The sequence below is a fragment of the Lutjanus erythropterus genome, chromosome 14, assembly GCF_056507025.1.
Source record: "Lutjanus erythropterus isolate fLutEry1 chromosome 14, fLutEry1.hap2, whole genome shotgun sequence".
Classification (NCBI taxonomy): domain Eukaryota; kingdom Metazoa; phylum Chordata; class Actinopteri; order Lutjaniformes; family Lutjanidae; genus Lutjanus; species Lutjanus erythropterus.
Window position 1 is genome coordinate 7,471,101 of NC_139330.1, and position 17,808 is coordinate 7,488,908.

The following is a 17,808-nucleotide window of genomic DNA, read 5'->3' on the forward strand; positions in this document are numbered from 1 at the left end:
ATTTAAAAGGCTTTTTACTCTACTGAAGCTGAGACAAGTATCTATATACAGCGCTATATGGTTTCATTGCCCCTCCCCCCTTCCTCCCCATTCATGTGTACTGGTGATTGTGGGTTCTCATACAGACTGAAATGTATGCATGTATCATAACATCTAGACTTAATATATTGTGAAGTATTCAATAACCGTTATGTAGGCGCTAGCGTGAATTAAAAGGGTTTAATTTCCTAGATGAAACATTGTCATTTTTTAAAAATAAACTTTATTAGATCATTACAGTAGTGTTTTTTCAAACGCCGAGAACAAAACGTCAGCAGGAACAAATCATGTTTACAAACTACAGGTTGTTGAGCATCTGAACAAGTGAAGCAAAGTGTGTGTTTCCCAGAGTGGCATCCTCAGCGAACTGGCAGAGCTTCCTGCAAGAGGAGAGACGAAAGAGGAAAAATCAGAACTGAGAAAGTTCAAATCCTTGCTTTGGGTGTCTCTGCAGTAGCTACAGAACACATTAACCCTGATACATACTTGAAAAGTCTGAGGCTGATGGTGGTCTTCTCAAACTCTCTGGCCTTCCTGTGTCCTGACTGGATGACCTCCTCTGGCAGGCTGGCGAGCCGAGCAGCGTTGAAGCCGTAACTCTTCGGACAAGCGCCGGTGATGAACTTGTAGAGGAATGTGATGGTCTCCTGACTTGGATCCTCGCATTCATTCTCCACCATACACGCCTGACAGGGACATTACACATAATACACATGAATGAGAAAACACAAAACAGCACAACAGATTGTATGAGAGCAACAGGGGGAAAGAACAGAACCTGCCAAGCACATGGAAGAAATTATTCACCTGTGCACATAATTAATAATCCACATCCAATTAGCAAATTGTTGCTGGATCTTTAGTTACAAGTTGTGTCACAGTTGGGGAGCACCTGCAATGATGGCGCCAGGAATGTGTTGTAATGCTGATGAGCCCACAAACTAGAACTAATTAATTCTCTCAAGATAAAATCTTTCAAGTCATTGCTTTCATTAAGGGGTGGGTGACACTGCAAAATCTGGTTTTGATCTTATACCAAAGTAATACAGGGCCAGAACTGCTGATACCAATTCTTTTTATTAAGGGGACAGTTCACCCCACAATCAAAATACAGATTTTTCCTCTGGCCTCTTTTTATGCAAGTTGCCGAGTCTTGAGATATCAGCGGTAGAGAAGTCTGCCTTCACTCCAATATAAATGAAGTAAATGGCACTTGCCCTGTTGTGCTCAAAATGTGAAAAAAAAAAGCTCCAAGGCAGACTTTTAAAACTATTAATATGCCTTTAGTGTCACAGTACGGTCATATTAGACCTTAAACTGATGCAGTTCAGGAAAAACAGATGTGGATAAGGCTAAACAGAAAGGATGAAATAATCAAATACAATTCAGAAGATATTCCCCTTTAAGATAGTTTTGGCATTGTGACATAGTCTGCTCCTGTTCAATGCAGCATTTAGTGTGTTTTGCATTACTCACCATGTGGCCCAACCGCACAGCATGGTTGTTGGCGTAGTCCTCCACCAGGGAGTGGTAATGTGTGGAGAAGAGTGTGCGGCAGCAGATCTTCTCAGCAAGCTCCTTCACAACCGCGCTGGCGATCGCTGTGCCATCATATGTGGCTGTGCCCCTTCCTGCAAACAGTTCACAGCTGAACAGTTACACCCCAAAAACAAACCACCATGAGGACAAAACACCCGCTGAGGTGGAGACTGCCTCCGCCGTTCACTGTTACTGTGAATAACCCTTAATGAGCAATAACAAACTTACCCAATTCATCCAGGAGCACAAAGGAATGTTTAGTGGCGTGGTGCAGGATGCTGGCAGTCTCGCTTAGCTCCACAAAGAAGGTGCTCTCTCCTGCAGAGGACATGTTGGATAATACAAGTTTAGCCCGTGAGGTGGAAGCTAAAGACACTGCAGCATGTATATTACATTACAGGAGCTCTTACCAGCCATGATACGATCCGAAGCTCCCAGCCGAGTGAAGACCCTGTCGACTGGTGTGAAGCGCAGGCTCTCAGCAGGAACGTAGCAGCCCAGCTGAGCGAGGATGATCACAAGTCCACACTGTGAATAAAGAGCAGCACAGCGCTCAGTATACGCCAACAGAGACTTCAAATCAGAGCCTCGACTGGGTCCAGTTCTGCAAACCTACCCCTGCAAAGCCGAGTACCAGAACCGATCCGTGATTAAAATTGCGTCAACTGGTGCAGCACCTGTGCTCCTGCAGCTGTTGAGGTTTCCTCAGAGGCGATGCGCCTAGTTTGCAGCTTTCAAAGGCTAATACTTTTTGGCACTTTGTACAAGCAGCAAAGCCCCTGAAAACATTTCTCCCAAACATCCAACTTGGCCTTCAATGATGTATTGGCCACAATTTGGCTATTTCTGCCTTTGTGTCATTCATTTCAGCAATCAGCTTAGCCCAGAGCTTTTCAAATTGGGAGGCAGGCCTCCAAGCTGTTTCAAGGGAGGCTCACTGAATGGAAATGAAAAAAAATATTACGTTACTTATCAAAAGGAGATCAGAATAGCCTAAATGTGTGTGATATGGTTACAAAATTAGTTCAGAGATACAGTATTGGGGAATTTTACTGTATTTCCCTGAATCAGAAAATAATCTGTGGTCAAAAGTTCTGTAAAACAGCAATATTTGGCTTTCTTGGCTCAGTTGTTGAGCATCTATTTGATCGAATAACATAAACATGATCCCACAGACATCCAGGAATGGAGTGAACCTAAGCATGTAAAATAAGTGGGGAGAGAAAGAAAAAGAGAAATCCTGCCCTGCGCCCAATGTTTTCATGTTTTCTGTTATTGTTTTCATTCACTGCCCCCACCCCTGAATTTCTGCCCATACCTGTGAACTTTCATAAAAATATTTTTTATCTGGTGAGACAATTTTTGCAGGTTACCCAGCAGGTAAAAGAGTCTGCTTCAAATAGATCTGTACTATGCACACAGGTGTAAAATTCAAACTATTTCCAGTCTATCACTTACTTCTATGAGGTTTTTGTAGTTAAACACACCTGGCAATGACAATTAAATATTTGTTACACCATCATAAATCTATAAATAGCCCACCTGTCTCATGAGAGTAGACTTTCCACCCATGTTTGGCCCCGTGACGAGGACACAAGAGGCACTGCTTTTTCCCTCATCATCTTCGCTGCTGCCAGGGCAGCCGATGAAGATGTCGTTAGGGATGAAGTCATCACCCAAAAAGGTCTTGGTGACACAAGGGTGGCGGGATCCGGTGAGCTCGAGGAAGGGCGCCACCTTGTCATCACCCTCAGGAAGCACCACTTCTGGCCTGGTCATTGGTCCATCTCCGCCCTGACTGTAGCGTGACAAGGCCAGCAGCACATCTGAAGACCATCGACAATTCATTGGTTAGAAACATAACAGCATCTCCTATCGGAAATCATGACTCGGTTGGTCAAGGCAATCAAGACCTTGTCAGGAGTACTGTGCAGAAATACTTTCATTGTTAAAAAGATGATATTTTGCAATCCGTCTTCTGAGTATTTTATGGTTAGATTTTGCAGCTCAGCTTGGTTAAAACTAAATCAATCAACCTGTGGCTGAGGGAAGACCCAGATGCAGAAAAACAAATTATAAGCACATTATTGTTACTGCACCAGGGATCAGTAATAAACTATGCAATTATCTCTGCCTCTTTCAGGAGCAAACACAAGTGCACGATTTCCATAAGCGTGAAAAACATACTAATTACTGTCAGCTCAGCCGAGTTTTAAATGGAATAGTTACTCAACGACGGTAAGATTTTAAACAAGCACTCAGACTGGCATCATGATCTGATGCACATTATGGAGGCATGTCGGTAACATCTGCAGGAAATGAATTCAGAGCAGACACCTGCAATTCTAACACGTTTTCACAAGCCCAGGTTTTTCCCCTCAGAAACATAGAAGGAAACTACACTACAAGACAACCAAACAACACTTTGTACTGCAGTAATTTAAATGTATCACTTGCATATGTTGGGCAATATGCACAATTAGCATTAATTAGCATAATCAACTGTATGGGCAATATGTCAAGAAGTGCTTGGCCTTTTTGGACAATACTGGAGTGGTTTTGGGGGGTTACTGAAAACGCTGAATTAATTTCTGACATTGTCAAATTTCAAAATGGCTATTTAAAACTGAAGTGGACATATTTTAACTCCTGGTGGGAGTTCTGGAGGGCACTGAGTCAAGTGGATTAATTCACAACCATTACACTGTAAGGTTACTCGCAATTGGGTATTCATATAACAAAGGCAAGTACCCTAACAGACTAAAATAATATGACTACTAGGGGTGACAGAAAATGTGTTATATCCACTGGTTGTTAAAATACGGCCACATCCGTGTTATACACTATTTTAATGTGAAAAATGTCAGAAATAAATTCAGCATCCTCAATAACCAGAGTCCATATTGTCCATGTAGGATAATTCTTAATGCTGGGGACCAATATTGAACATTTCTAACATAAAACTTTGGGGTACTCAACATTTCTGGGTTCACAATGGGGCTCTAGGGGCTGGAAAATAGACTATAATGAAAAGCTGTCAAAAATAACAATACTTTTTCAATACCATGTTTAAAAACAGTACTAACAATTCATATTATTGAATGTATTATAGCTGTAAAAAAAATCTGAATTCCCATTCAAGACCTCAGTTCAGTCTTTATTGTCCTGTGAAATTTTCACCTCTTTGTATGAAGTGCTTCTTTTTGAAAGAGGTATTGTGCATTTATATTAGTATTGTATTTAAGTTTAAAATTCAGGTGTCGTGACAACTCTACTATAATGCTGATAAATAAAAATAAAAGGCTTGTAATTACCCAGCACAGCCATGCACTCCACTCCAGTCTTCCAGTCTCTGTAATTCTTGTCAAAGTTGTAGAAGAGCCTCCTCATGCAGTCTTTCAGGGCGGCATCTCTTTTCTCCTCAAATCCTTGCAGCTCGGAGAAGAGACGTTCGGTCTCTTTCGTCACATAGCGCTTCCAGCCTTTCTTTGTCGACTTCACCTCATACTCCTCAGGAACATTTCTCTCTGAGACGCTGTCAGGCACCTCCATCTGGTAGCGGTTTCGCCCAGTTCCCCAGTAGGTCATGTTTTTACAGCCAAGTCTCTTCTTCTGTCTGTCCAGGTAGTCCTGCAGCTCTCGTTCACAGTTCTTGATTCCAGTCAGAGCCTGGTCATACTCAGGGTCAAAGCCCACTTTGGGGCTTATAACACCAGTGGTGCGAGCTTTCTGGTGGTCGAAGGCTGTCTCCCAGCGCTGGAGATCAGCAGAGAGGTCAGGAAAGAGTCCGTCCTTTTCACTTTTCAGAGTGACAATTTGATGTAGCAGCATAGATTGAAATTCGCCTGAAGCTGGAGCGAGGACAGAAATGATCTCCTGCATTGTTTTGAACCCTTCCAGTGCTGAGAGGAAGTCTGCGATCTTTCGCTTGCTGTAGGTGACCTCCTCATAGAGAACTGCTCTGCTGTCAGGGTGGTCCTGGCCCTTCAGAGGAGTACCAATGCTGTGGATTTTACTCAGAAGACGCTCCAGGTCTGGGAGCTTCTTCAGCAGGTCTGAAACCTCAGTAGCCTGGGCCTGAGCTCCCATCAGGTCCTCCACTGCATCCAGCCGGTCCTTGATGGATGTGGGGTTACACAGAGGAGCACAGAGCCACTGCTTCAGCAACCTCTTTCCAAACGGTGTGGAGCAGGTGTCTAAGCGCTCCAGCAGTGTCCCTTCTGCTCCTCCTGACCCATTCTGGAAGATTTCCAAGTTTGCCAAAGTCACTCCGTCAAGGACCATCCGCTGACGAGTCTGGGCAAAGAAACTAGCCGGTCCAGCGGCTTTCTCCAACTCAACATCAACAGGGATGTACTCTTCAAAGTTGGCCAAGGAGAGCAGCTCTTGGTCTACCAGACATTTCTTCAGGTAGAAAATGCATCCACCCAGTGCTGACAGGGCGAGCTCATAGCCCTCTTTAGGTGTAAGGCACAATGAATCACTCTCAGAGGTCATCTCTTTTAGGACTGCAGGGAGAAAACTGGTTCCTGTCCCCTGTTCCTTGCCAGCAGCCTCGCTAAAGTAATCTTCTTCTGAAAGGGTTTTAAGCGTCTTCTGAGGATCCCAGAACTGGGTGCCTGCATTAAGTCCTTCCTGCAGAGCGGAGGACAACGAGGCCTTGAGTATTTTACGTGTTTCAACAGATGGGTTCCCCCTTTCAAAGAGCACTTCAGCGGGCGCAAAGTGTGCTATCAGCGTGCGCAGACGTGAGCAGTGCCGATCATCTGGGAACTGGCCTACGTGGAAATAACCCACAGAGGTATCCACAAAGCAGACTCCGTAGCTGCGGCAGTGACCAGAGGTTTCCTCTTCAGCCTTTTCCTTGAAGCTCAGCAGGAACTTGCTCTGACTCTCAGAGGGAGCACCGTCCAACACGCTATAAGTCTGAGTACCACGTGTGATAATCCGGCACACCTCTCTTCTCACCACACGGTCAAACTTGGTGGGCTTAGCCATGGTCTTACAGCGTGCTTCCATCATCTCTGGCGTCTCCGTCTGCTCCACACGAGCCACCTTGTAGCCTTTCTGGACCAGTACATCTGAGAAACGTCCAAAGCCGATCTCTGGAAAGCCAGAGTGTGCCCAGGTCCCCTTCATGAAAGTTAGTCCCAGCTCGTTGACTCCGATCACAGCATCCATGTGGTAGAGCTCATAAAACTTGCCCACCTTGTAGAAAATGACTGTATCGAACATCTTAGACTTGAGCTGCCACCACCGACGCATCCCAGGAGTGTTTCTGTTCAGAAAATCTTCTGGCACGTACAGGGTCGTAGGATCGTAGTCATCCTCTGACTGTCGCCGCCTTTCACCGTCTTTCCTCCTGCCATCCTGCAACCACTCCAGCTTCTCGTGGTCCCAAATTGTGGCGCCTCCACTGGAGCCTGATCCATTTGACTGGCTCTCAAAGTTGTCAGGGGCCGAGAAGGCTGACAAACGAGATTTTGTGTTGGCTAAAATAGTTGGTGAAGCTCGTTTTGGTGCACTGGACGGGATGGTCGGTATCTTGGCTTTGGTAGGAGGAGACTTTTCTGCAGGACGTTTGCGCTTTACAGGCTTGATGGGGCTTTCTGGTTCGGAATCCTTTTCGCTTTCCCCTTCCTCCTCTTCACTGGTCACTGTTGCTTCTTCCTCCTCATCCTCACTGCTGGACGCAGCTTGGTCTGGTTTGAACTCCTCATCTGATCCATCACTGTCTGAGGCTACGACTATGCGGCGGCGCTTGGCCTTGTTTCCCTTTTCTGTTGAAGCTCGGGATGAACGTCGTCTGTTCTTGGGGGACTTCATGTTCTCATGTTTTGGTTCATCCTCATCACTATCTTCTTCGTTGCTCACTGTTGACTTGTCAAGCTGAAAAACACAAGAGCACAGATAAAAATAAAAATATGTCTCCTGCAATATGAACCTGATTAGATGTAACAAAGATTCTATTACTATTACTACTGATGAAAAAGAGGCATTAGATGAACAATTTTAGTAAAATGCTTTTATATCCATATCTGTCAATATGATAGCCAAATTCAATCAAAATGTCACCTCCATGTCTTCATAATCCTCTTCCTCATCGGACGGATCCATACAAAGAGGCATCTTTAATCTTTTTTCAGTGCTGTCAAACATAACTGCATCAGCAAGCTCCATTGCACGACGGATTACAGGTTTGGCGCTGAAGAACACACCTCCTGATTTAGCATCGCTGCTGTCAGAGCCTGCAAAGCAGTACAAACAAGATAACTCATCATTCACATGTAACAAATACTATCATGTTGCTTATTGAGAGGACAGATCACCTCAGCTTTAACATTATTATTATAATCAAATATGGAATTAATTGTAGCCAACCTTGGTACTCTCGGATATATTTGGTGCTGACCCATCCTCTAGTAGGGGGTTCATCAAAGAAATGGACATGTATGCGTTGGTCCCGTCCACGGCCCCTCATCTGCTGTCCATTCAGTGGTTGGGGTACCACCATGCACGGCCACCAGGGGTGTCCTTCCATTTTTGCCCACACAAGGGCGCCAGCACTGAATGTGCATGTTGAGCTGCTGAAGGAAGGAACAAAGACATAAAATCATATTGTGACCCAAACCAATGTGGGTATCACACTTTCACCTGACTAGGAGGGTCATCTTGTGTAGAATTTTTAATAGCTTCTATTACTGGTATTCCTCTAAAAACTCAAACTACTGCTGACAGCGAATGGCATCTGAGGTCAGACTGTGTCAAACTGACAAAACAGTGCAGCTCTGAAAAGCTGATGCAGTCCAACATTATGGCTGCAACAAACGATTATTTTCATTATACATTAATTTGTTGATCATTTTCAGGATTAATTAATCACTTAGTCCAGTGGTGCCCAACCCTGGTCCTCAGGGACCCCTGTTCTGCATGTTTTAGATGTTTCCCTGCTCCAACACACCTGATTCAAATGATCAGGCTGTTGTCAGGTTTCTGCAGAGGCTTGATGACGAGCTGATCATTTGAATCAGGTGTGTTGGAGCAGGGAAAAATCTAAAACATGCAGGACAGGGGTCCCTGAGGACCAGGGTTGGGCACCACTGGCTTAGTCTATGAAGTATCAAATAATTGTGAAAAATGCTCAAAAATCAATGTTTCAACGTAAGGTGACATCCTTAAATGTCTTTTTTCCCCATAACCCAAAGTTATTCAGTTTACTGTCATAAATAAGTAAACAGACAAGAAAAGGTAGTAGTATTGTAGTTGTATGAACAACTGAGAGTAACAAACACTAAGATGCAATAAGAAATGGTGGATTATTTAATATTTCATGGCACTGACTGAACTAAATCTAGTGGACATCACTATTACAATGAAAAAGAAGAACAGTTCTGACTCTTCAACTGCTCACTTATTTCTTCTTGTAAAGTTCGTCAAAAAACTTCACAAATATACTTTGGCTTTCATAGAGGATTCTCCTAAAAATTCAAATTAAATGCTTTTACATAATCTGTCAGCTAATGTGCACCGATACTGATATAGACTGATATTGCTGTGATAAGCAATATCAACCAATAACTTATTGGCACCGATATTTATTGTGCATTCCTAATAATTTTGACATTTATTTCTTTAAATAACTACTCACACCATTTAATCTATTATCAGAATAGTGTATGAGTAATTTAATTGTTGACAACTAATTGATTAATCTTGCAGTTCTTTTGATGATGTTTAAGTGTAGGAAGTAGAAGTTACCTAGATGTTATATTTACATTATCCTAAAAGTACACATCGCTGCACAATTAAATGCATAATAATCTTAATCGCAATGTGGCCAAGTGCAATATACAAGTTGCAGAACCAAAACCAAATCACAATTTTTTTGCATAGATGTCCTGATCTACATATCTTATTCTTCAGATGCAAGAAAATATGCTTATATGGCACAGATCCCAACAAATGTCACATCATCAGGATTTTCACATTTTTTTGTCAGTGAAAATGAAACTTGTGATGCAAAAATCGCCCTTTTCACTATATCACCCAGCCCTACACACAGCATACTTTTTAATGGGCGGAGGAGGGGATTTACCATGCCACGAGGAGTTAACACAACATGGCTCTAACTTCAGACAGTCCAGGTGTCTCAGCTATGCTAACTGACAGTCATTACTCCATGTCAAATTTATACTGTGCTCCAGGTTGTTAAATTAGAGACATTCAGGAGAACCGAAAGAAAACCTAACACAGCATGTTCTGTAGGACTAAAAGTTGCAAACAGAAAGCATGGTCAACTTCACGTATGAAAGTGGTAGCAAAAGAGACTTTTCCTGTGTCGACTAACTTAAAACTAACTCAGAGAGAAGATTTTTTTTTCCGATACACCAAATGCATTTTTTGGGCCCTTGCAGAAAATCTTCAGCAGAAGGGAAAAAAACACTGCCTCCAGCAATTACACCGCCCCCAACATGATAACAGCTAGCTTAACTCACCTTGGTTTAGTTGCTGGAGCCTTGTCACCAAATAGCTTATTAAATCCTGCTTTCACAGGCTTGGGGTTACTTTTCGGTTTAACACCGTTGCTCTTGGTCGGTTGTTGTTGAGCTGTCTGTTTAGCTTGCTCCTTCGGAGAGGAGTTGGACTTCTCCACGGCTGAAGGCAGGTCTGCCTCGGCCGGAGAGGGACTGGGCTTCGGCTTGGACACCGACGGCGGGGACTTGCTGAAGAAACTGAAGAGGGAGCTTTGCTTCGCCATGTTTTGTCGAGTTTCGAGGCCGCTTTCACGTTACTTTACAGATAATCCTAACAGTTGTGTCTTCCTCGGCCTCCCTGCATCACCTAGCGCCCAGCTAGACACCGCGCGAGAGCGCCTCGTTCGCGGGAAACGCTGGCATGGGGTGTTGTGGGCGGGGACAAGAGTCTCCTCCAATGAGAAGCGAGAACACCGTAATGCGGAAGTCACGTGGTGTCAACATAATTTCCCTTTGGCGCCCAGGGATTTTTTTTTCTCTCCTACCCTTTCCCGTCTAAACTTCATTTCTAGAGAGCAGATATAACAATAATATTATCGATTCAGATATTGGTCACTTATTGCGGAGGATGGAGCGATCTGGATATGTGGTAGAAATGTAAAATAAATTCAGGAAGCAATTCTAGAAAGTGGCCTCTGACATTAGGGTTCAAAATGTCGGTTGAAAACTCAGCAACTGTGTTGTGTTTTTTTTTTTACAAGAAAAAAAACTGGAGATGATGTTAGTTTAAAGGGATAGTTCGCCCCAAAATGAAAATGCAGTCATTATCTACTCACCCTCATGAAAGCATTTAAATTCCTCAGAAACTGGGTGGATGGGAGGATTATGTAGAAAAATCACACTGATAAAGTAGATGATATATGTTTTGAAAATTATGAGATGCTTGACAGGCACTACATGGGGGGCTTATAAAGTTACTTTGAGGAGCATTTACACAGTTTTAATTAGGTTGGTCATAATGACCTAAAGCTAGACAGAGTCCAGGCTCAATCATCAAGGTTATGCTGTGGGACAGTCAAGTCTATGCCAGTGCCACACTTCAGGTAGAAGTCGAAGAAATGCCTCTTCATCTAAACAGAAAACAGTTCATGGATAATTACTGGATAAATCTGCAGGGCCATAAAGATTCACACCCCACAAAACAGAATTTAGATAAGAGTTGGGAAAGTAACAAAATTTAAAAAATAGTGTTTTTGTGTTGGTGTCTCAGATATGTGTAAGAAATTTGGAATCAGTGACTGGAAAATTAGTCAAACTGCTTAAATGTCAGCGGTTCCACCATGGTTATTATCTCAACTAGCTACAGATTTCGCTGTACTGGATCGTTTACACTCAAAGAGAAGAACAATCAGTGTGTGCAGGCTTATGTCAGCACTGCTTTACATGAAATATATGGACATCATATACACATATTTACTGATGCATAGCAGTCGATACAGTGGAAATGATGGCTATAGCAATAGCTCTTCAGTGGGAAGCAGAAGTACAGCCCCTACATTTTTTTAATCGGTTCAGATTCCAGTGCAACCTTAAATAGTCTTAAAAAAAACCCACCCTCAAACTGTCAACAAGATATTCTCAATAGAATTATTGCTTGTGATGTAGGATTATTAGATTGGGAACAGGTGTTCAGTTTTTGTGGATACCAGCACATGTGAGCATACAGGGAACTGAAACTGTGGATCAACCGTCCAAAAACAGATTAAATGCAAATCATATAGGGCTGTCAATACCAGTAGAGCAGAAATAAAATGGTCTGTTAGACAGAAAAACAAGACACAAATGCAGAAGTTATGGGACAACAATACAAAAGGAAGACGTGTACCAGATCCAACAGGAAGTAGGAATGGAAGAGCAGGAGAGAACGGTGCATCATTAGCAGGATGAGATGAGGTCATACCAGATTGAACTCTTCACTGCAGCTCACTGGGAAACATCAGACTGTGAACTGTAATGTCTGCCACCAACCAGAGATAAATTACCATGTATTTTTATTTTCTGCCCAATGTATGAAGCAGAGAGACTCATATTAAAGTCAGAATTGGGAAAAAAAATGACTGTGAACATGGACTTAAAATCAATCTTCACAAGAAGCACTGGAAATGATGTTATTAAAGACCTCTTCACCTTTCTGAAGGACACTGGATTGATGTAAAGAATATAAACTAAGGTCTCCTGTGGCAATAATGCTCCATCTGGTTGCAATTTACCAGAAACCCTGAAAAAAAGAAGATAACATTTCATGTCAGCCCTTACAAGTATTAAAACTGGGACAGTCAGAAACCATCAGCATCTACTGTATGACGGTTTAATAATTCAAGAGTGGTTAGGGAGGGGAAAAGTATCATGTCCCAACACATTTAGGTATCCTTGGAAAATGAGCGCAGACAAACTGTCAGAAGAAGCAGTCAGAAAAGGAACAGTTGAAGTCAGTATTAAATGATCAAAATCAGAGGGGAACGGCATAGTGTGGAGAAGTATTGGCTGAAACATTAGAGCATATACTCATATCAAGCAGGAAATTTACGACAAGAAATGATGACACAACTACAGTAAATAGGACAGGTAGGGGACAGTATTAAAAATATAATATGGTGTGCTGACAGTATTCAAGGGAAGATTTCGTTTAGGTTTTTAAGGACAAATGGACTGAAAACATTTTTTTTTAAAGTGAACAGATATTGGGTGGGAATCAAACCTCAAGATGGCAGTAATGCAACATATTGGATGCAAGCTGCCGTGAAACTTCAAAGCAGAGGAAGAGGATACCAATAACAGTAATCCTGTGAGTGTGTACATAGTGTGCAGTATTTTATAATGCTGTATGTTGTATGTAATGTATGTGCTGTATGTATTTTGTTTCACCTGCCCAGGGACCGGAGATGGAAATTGGCTTGGGCATCATACATTGGCTCTGACGGATTACTGGCAGCCAGGTGCGAAGGATTTGGGCTGCTGAGCAGTTTAAGATACCTCAGATGAAATTATCTTAGAGGGATTTATAGATTACTTTGTCACAGTCACAGGAATATCAGGATAGGACCTAAATGCGGATGACACAGAGAGCGGAATGACTTCTGAGCTTTATTATCAGGTGAGCAGACAGTAAACTGGTAAAGAAACAGATATCCAGAGTACAATGCAGACAGAAACGCAAGCAGGAAAAAGAAGCAGGACAAACTAAACCGACAATGAACAAAAGTTCTGGGCTGGTATGTATGGTGAGTAGCTGACGAGGGAAGGAGGTGCAGGTGGAAAGATGGGTGAGGAAACACAGGTGAGGGGAATAACTTCATTGCAGGGCAGATGGGAGCGGCAGGAAGAGGAGAAAAAAGTCTGGGGGCATCCAGTGGATGAACTGAAAATGGCAATGAATGTGTCTGAGGAAGCGAGTATGTGACATCATAGATAGCAAAAAGTGTAAATGTGCAGACAAATGTGCCTGTCAAATTCTTTGAGTCAAACTGCCTTCTGACCTCTTTCTTCCCATAGGTCAGTGGGGCTGCACAGTTAATTGAAATATTATCAACATCTCAATATGGCCAAGTGCAAATTTATTTTTTGATAAAGGAACATATGTGGTAAAACAGCATTATCATGAAGTACTGTAGTGCTGCAGAGATGTCATGACCTGCAAATCTTGTTTTCCAGATGTAAGAAAGCATGATTGTTTGGTACAGACCCAACAAATGTCACATCATCATGATTTTTTTTACAGCAAACTCTTCTTAAAGGGTGGAGATCTACTGTAGCATCTCAACAGTCATGACTCGCATCTTAACTATAACAAATGTGTCCTTGTCCTTTAGCCTCTGAGAGAAAAACTCTAACTGGCTTTCTTTTTGCCTTTGTTGACTTTTGTTTACTGACTGCACAATCAGTCATTGGCATTTTATAAAGTTGCAGTCATGGTTAAAAAAAATATATATATTATAGTTCCAAAGTCCAGCAATTAGTTGATGCATCACACATTGGCTCTATAAGCGGTACTGGTCACATACCACCAGCAGAGTGCAGTAGAATACTAGAAGCTTCATGTGCAATAGCTTTTGTCTGAATATACAATTCCTGTGATTTAACTCTGGGATGGCAGATATGTCAGTTCCTTTGCAGCATTGCTCAATTTAGTATTTGAAACAAAACTGAGTGATATGTTTTCTTCATTCTGTTATCTTGGTGTTGGTAATTTGCAATCAGAGTTGCACATAAACGTTGGTTTTGTGGCCATTTTGTTTAACAAGTCTCACCGTTACGCGCTTTGATCAATAAGAACAAAAGGAGCAGTCTGCAAACATTAAAGCATGAGTCAGCGTTGCACACACTGGCCTCGTTTCACCAGAAATCTTCAGCTGAAATATTGCAGTCCTACCTGGTAATTTTCTTTCCAGTTGTGATGTACAAAAACTTAAAATACCCAACTGCTTATGTGGATGTTAATGTAAAAGTACTGAGTAAATAAATACAGCTATACCCACCGGAAAAGGATGGCCTTTTTATTCAAAATAACCAAACATCCACCCACTTAAGACTTTTCGGCATATGGTGTGTGGGTGATAGAAAGCATCTAATTAAGACAGCATTATAAAACCTGCAGCAGTTGTTATAGGAAGCTGTTTTAATTCAGAAAAAACTTGCCATCCATAACCAATGAGTAAACATGAACTAAGTTATACCACAATTAAGATCTACATGTATGTATGTGAGAAAAAGTGTCAAGAACTGTATACCACATATACACATATACATATTTTATATAAAACCACTAGAGATTAAATAAAATATTAACAGAGTATAGGCCTATTTTGGCAGAATTAATGCAGCTAGTTATGTTTGAAGCACATAGATAATTGAATATCTATTACTCTGGAGAAAACATGGAAATTCACCATCTCTTTCCTTCATAACTTTCATCAGCTCTCAAGGAAGCAGCGGTCTGTTGAAAAGCGGCCAACCACTCCAAACACCATAGCAACAACCTAGCAACACATCCTGTAAAAACTACCTGACAAAAGCTAACAAACCACCCAAACACCTTAGCAACGACCTTTCACCTACCTTGCAATTAGAGCCAGACAGATATATTGGTCAGCTTGAACTATATGCAACATGTATGTTGTCTGATATTTTTTGCAGAACATAATGCAGATTGTTTTGGTTTTTTTCCATTTAATTTTTAGTGTTTGGGCAGAATTTTATGTGTATTTGATATTTGATCCCAGATATTACATCTGATAGTTAATATCAGCAAAAGGCAGATAGCTAGCGTTTTGCATCACCTAACGTCAGATGTTCCAACATCTTTTAAGCATCTTAAAAATGTCTTTTTCTTTATAACATATCTAAAGAACTGAACTGAACTGAAGACACATGTAAAGGAAATAAAGAGTCGGTGACAGTGAAGCACAGTTGCATTAGTTTTATTAAGGATTCAAACATCAGATAGACCTCGGGTGAAATGTTGGGCCTGTCAAAATAACTCCACTCGGGGCCTGTGCCCTTGTACTTCCTCCAGGTCGGACCGTCCCACCATAGGCGACAGAAAATACTCTATGGTAAAGTTTGCTTTGTGCTCATTCTCACTGACAGGACTGATCTACTCGACATTTTTCTGCCATTTAGATCCGTATTTGGAAAGCTTTTCTCTTTTTACATGTGGACTTGAGCTAAAGGTATTTGTCGGCATTAAAGCAAAAAAACTAAAATATTTTGGTGACCTTTAAAGAATGAAAGTAACAAAGTAGTGAATGCGCCGCAACAGCATTTTTATATTAAATATTCAGGATGAAACAGGGAGAGGGCAATGAAACATGGGAGTCTCCTGGGAAAAACAGGAGGGTTGACAAATAAGATTATGGCTCTAATGAATCTTCAATTTAAAAAGACCTTTAAAACGGTCAGTCCAAGTCAAGCGTAGTGCTGCTCCAAAGCTCTGTCATCCTTCATCATCATCATCTCTCTACCAAGCTCTCACTCTGCCTGAGTTCTCTGCAGGTCTCTATTTCCTTTTTCCTCAGGTGTGGTCCCTCCTCCTGGCCACCTATTGGTCCCTGTGGCCACGCCCCTTGTGTCTAATTGGCTAAAAGCAAAGTCTGTGAGAACTGTTTCTGTTTAAATAAACTGTCTGTTTGTGTCCATTTGTTGGTCTGTCTTTATGTCTCGTCCATCTCGTCTGTCTTGTCCATTTCGCCCGTCTCGTCCATCGGTCTATCAGCCCGGGTTCCTTACTGTCTGTCGGCCATGTCTCTGAGTAACACTGTACAGTTGTTGTACAGTAGTTGTTTGTTTTTGTTTGTCTGCTTACACTTTGTCTTGGTTTTGAAGTGGTGGTGCCCGTCTGTAAATGCACAAATTTAATAAATTAATAAATAATAAATGTTTTGTTGCATTTTGCCACGGTCCAGGTGGCCCAGGTGCAAATGATTAGGGGTAATCATGTGAACGCTCAATCTGAAACCTGTGCACACCAGTTTGCTACAATTTCTGGATTGAGCGACAGGTTTCTTTCAAATTCGTTTCCTCTTGTTGTTTAGGTGTGCCACAGGTGTTAGCCAATCAGGAGCAACGTGCATGTAAACACCGCTGTATTAAAAAGGTGTTGCAGTGCAGTTTGCTTATGTACAAAACAGGGTGTTCAACGCAACTAGAAGTAAATTGATACTCAAAACTATAAAGCAAAACTAAAAGCAAGCAGTTAAAACCAAACAGCATAAACTCATGCAGGTAAAATAGCAAATACTAAAATACATAAACTCTTTCAATGTAAAATACCCGTGCAAAAACATACATATAAGCAAATAAATAAAATCAAGATCATCCACTTGGTTTATGTTCTGAGTGCCTATTATATGAGAATAAACTTTTGTCGTGCTGAGAGAAGACAGAGAGGAGACATTATGATCTCAACCTTGAATTAGTGTTAGCAGCAACCGGTTGATACTAAGCGTGAGTAAGGAGACCTTGTTATGAGAAAAATGAATCTGATACCAGAGGTATGGGGGTGGTATTGTTATTCAGTATGACAAGTGATTTCACTGTAGAGTCCTCCTCTCGTGTGCATGAGACATTTGTATTCACTGAGATGTTGAATTGACTTTTATTAAAGAATCTAAAAGTAGGCAGAATTTCTCCACAACAAACTGCTTGCAGAGGTAGTTCTCTGAGTTCACTGGCAGCAGAATAATAGAGGCAGCAGGAGTCTCAGAGGGCCATCATTAAGGAGAGATCTGTGTTTGTGGGAAATTAGCCCTTAAAGCACTTATTATTCCTCTACGTGACCAAACAGGAGAAGAAGAAGAATATCATGTGTGCAAGGTAATTCCTTTATATATATATCTATATATATATATAGATATATATATTACAGTCCAAGGGTTTTAGTGTTCTAGAACACATTCAGGGGGTTCTACTGAGCACCCTTTTATATTAAAGCACAAAGAACCCTTAATGAAAGAGTTCTTCACAGGTTTCCTTTTTTCTTCCAAAAAGGTTTCTTTGGATGGGAGGGGTTCTTAATGGAACCTTTAGTCTTACAAAGAACCCTCAACAAACCTTCTTCAAAAAAGGGTTCTTCAGAAGGAAATAGTTGAAAATGCATCCTCAGTCCTTCAGCAAGAACCCTTTTTTCTAAGAGTGAAGTAAAAATATAGTCTGCAGTTTTAATGTTGTTAATGAAAAATATGTCTTAATACATTCAACA

The 17,808-nt window shown here is 41.6% G+C and overlaps 1 protein-coding gene across 2 annotated transcripts; it reads right to left on the bottom strand.

Moving 5' to 3' along the window:
• Positions 1-239: 239 nt before the first annotated feature.
• msh6 (mutS homolog 6 (E. coli)) lies at positions 240-10,463 on the bottom strand. Of its 2 annotated transcripts, none has more exons than XM_084735702.1 (10): positions 10,074-10,463; positions 7,960-8,162; positions 7,654-7,826; positions 4,893-7,467; positions 3,121-3,404; positions 1,989-2,106; positions 1,807-1,896; positions 1,516-1,670; positions 526-725; positions 240-419 (listed from the first exon to the last, which is right to left on the bottom strand). In XM_084735702.1, exons 1-10 carry the CDS (start codon positions 10,334-10,336, stop codon positions 338-340), a joined length of 4,143 nt encoding a protein of 1,380 aa, XP_084591828.1. In that variant the 5' UTR covers positions 10,337-10,463; the 3' UTR covers positions 240-337. The 2 variants fall into 2 exon arrangements, with proteins under 2 accessions (XP_084591828.1, XP_084591827.1); XM_084735701.1 differs by having other exon boundaries at positions 7,960-8,165.
• Positions 10,464-17,808: the final 7,345 nt, after the last annotated feature.

Excerpts from the sequence above, each read along its gene's own strand:
- msh6 (XM_084735701.1), bottom strand. The coding sequence starts at position 10,336 with ATGGCGAAGCAAAGCTCCCTCTTCAGTTTCTTCAGCAAGTCCCCGCCG. Across the intron at positions 7,468-7,653 it reads AGGATTATGAAGACATGGAG|CTTGACAAGTCAACAGTGAG; the intron begins GTGACATTTTGA and ends TGTGTTTTTCAG. Across the intron at positions 2,107-3,120 it reads AGTCTACTCTCATGAGACAG|TGTGGACTTGTGATCATCCT; the intron begins GTGGGCTATTTA and ends CTTTATTCACAG.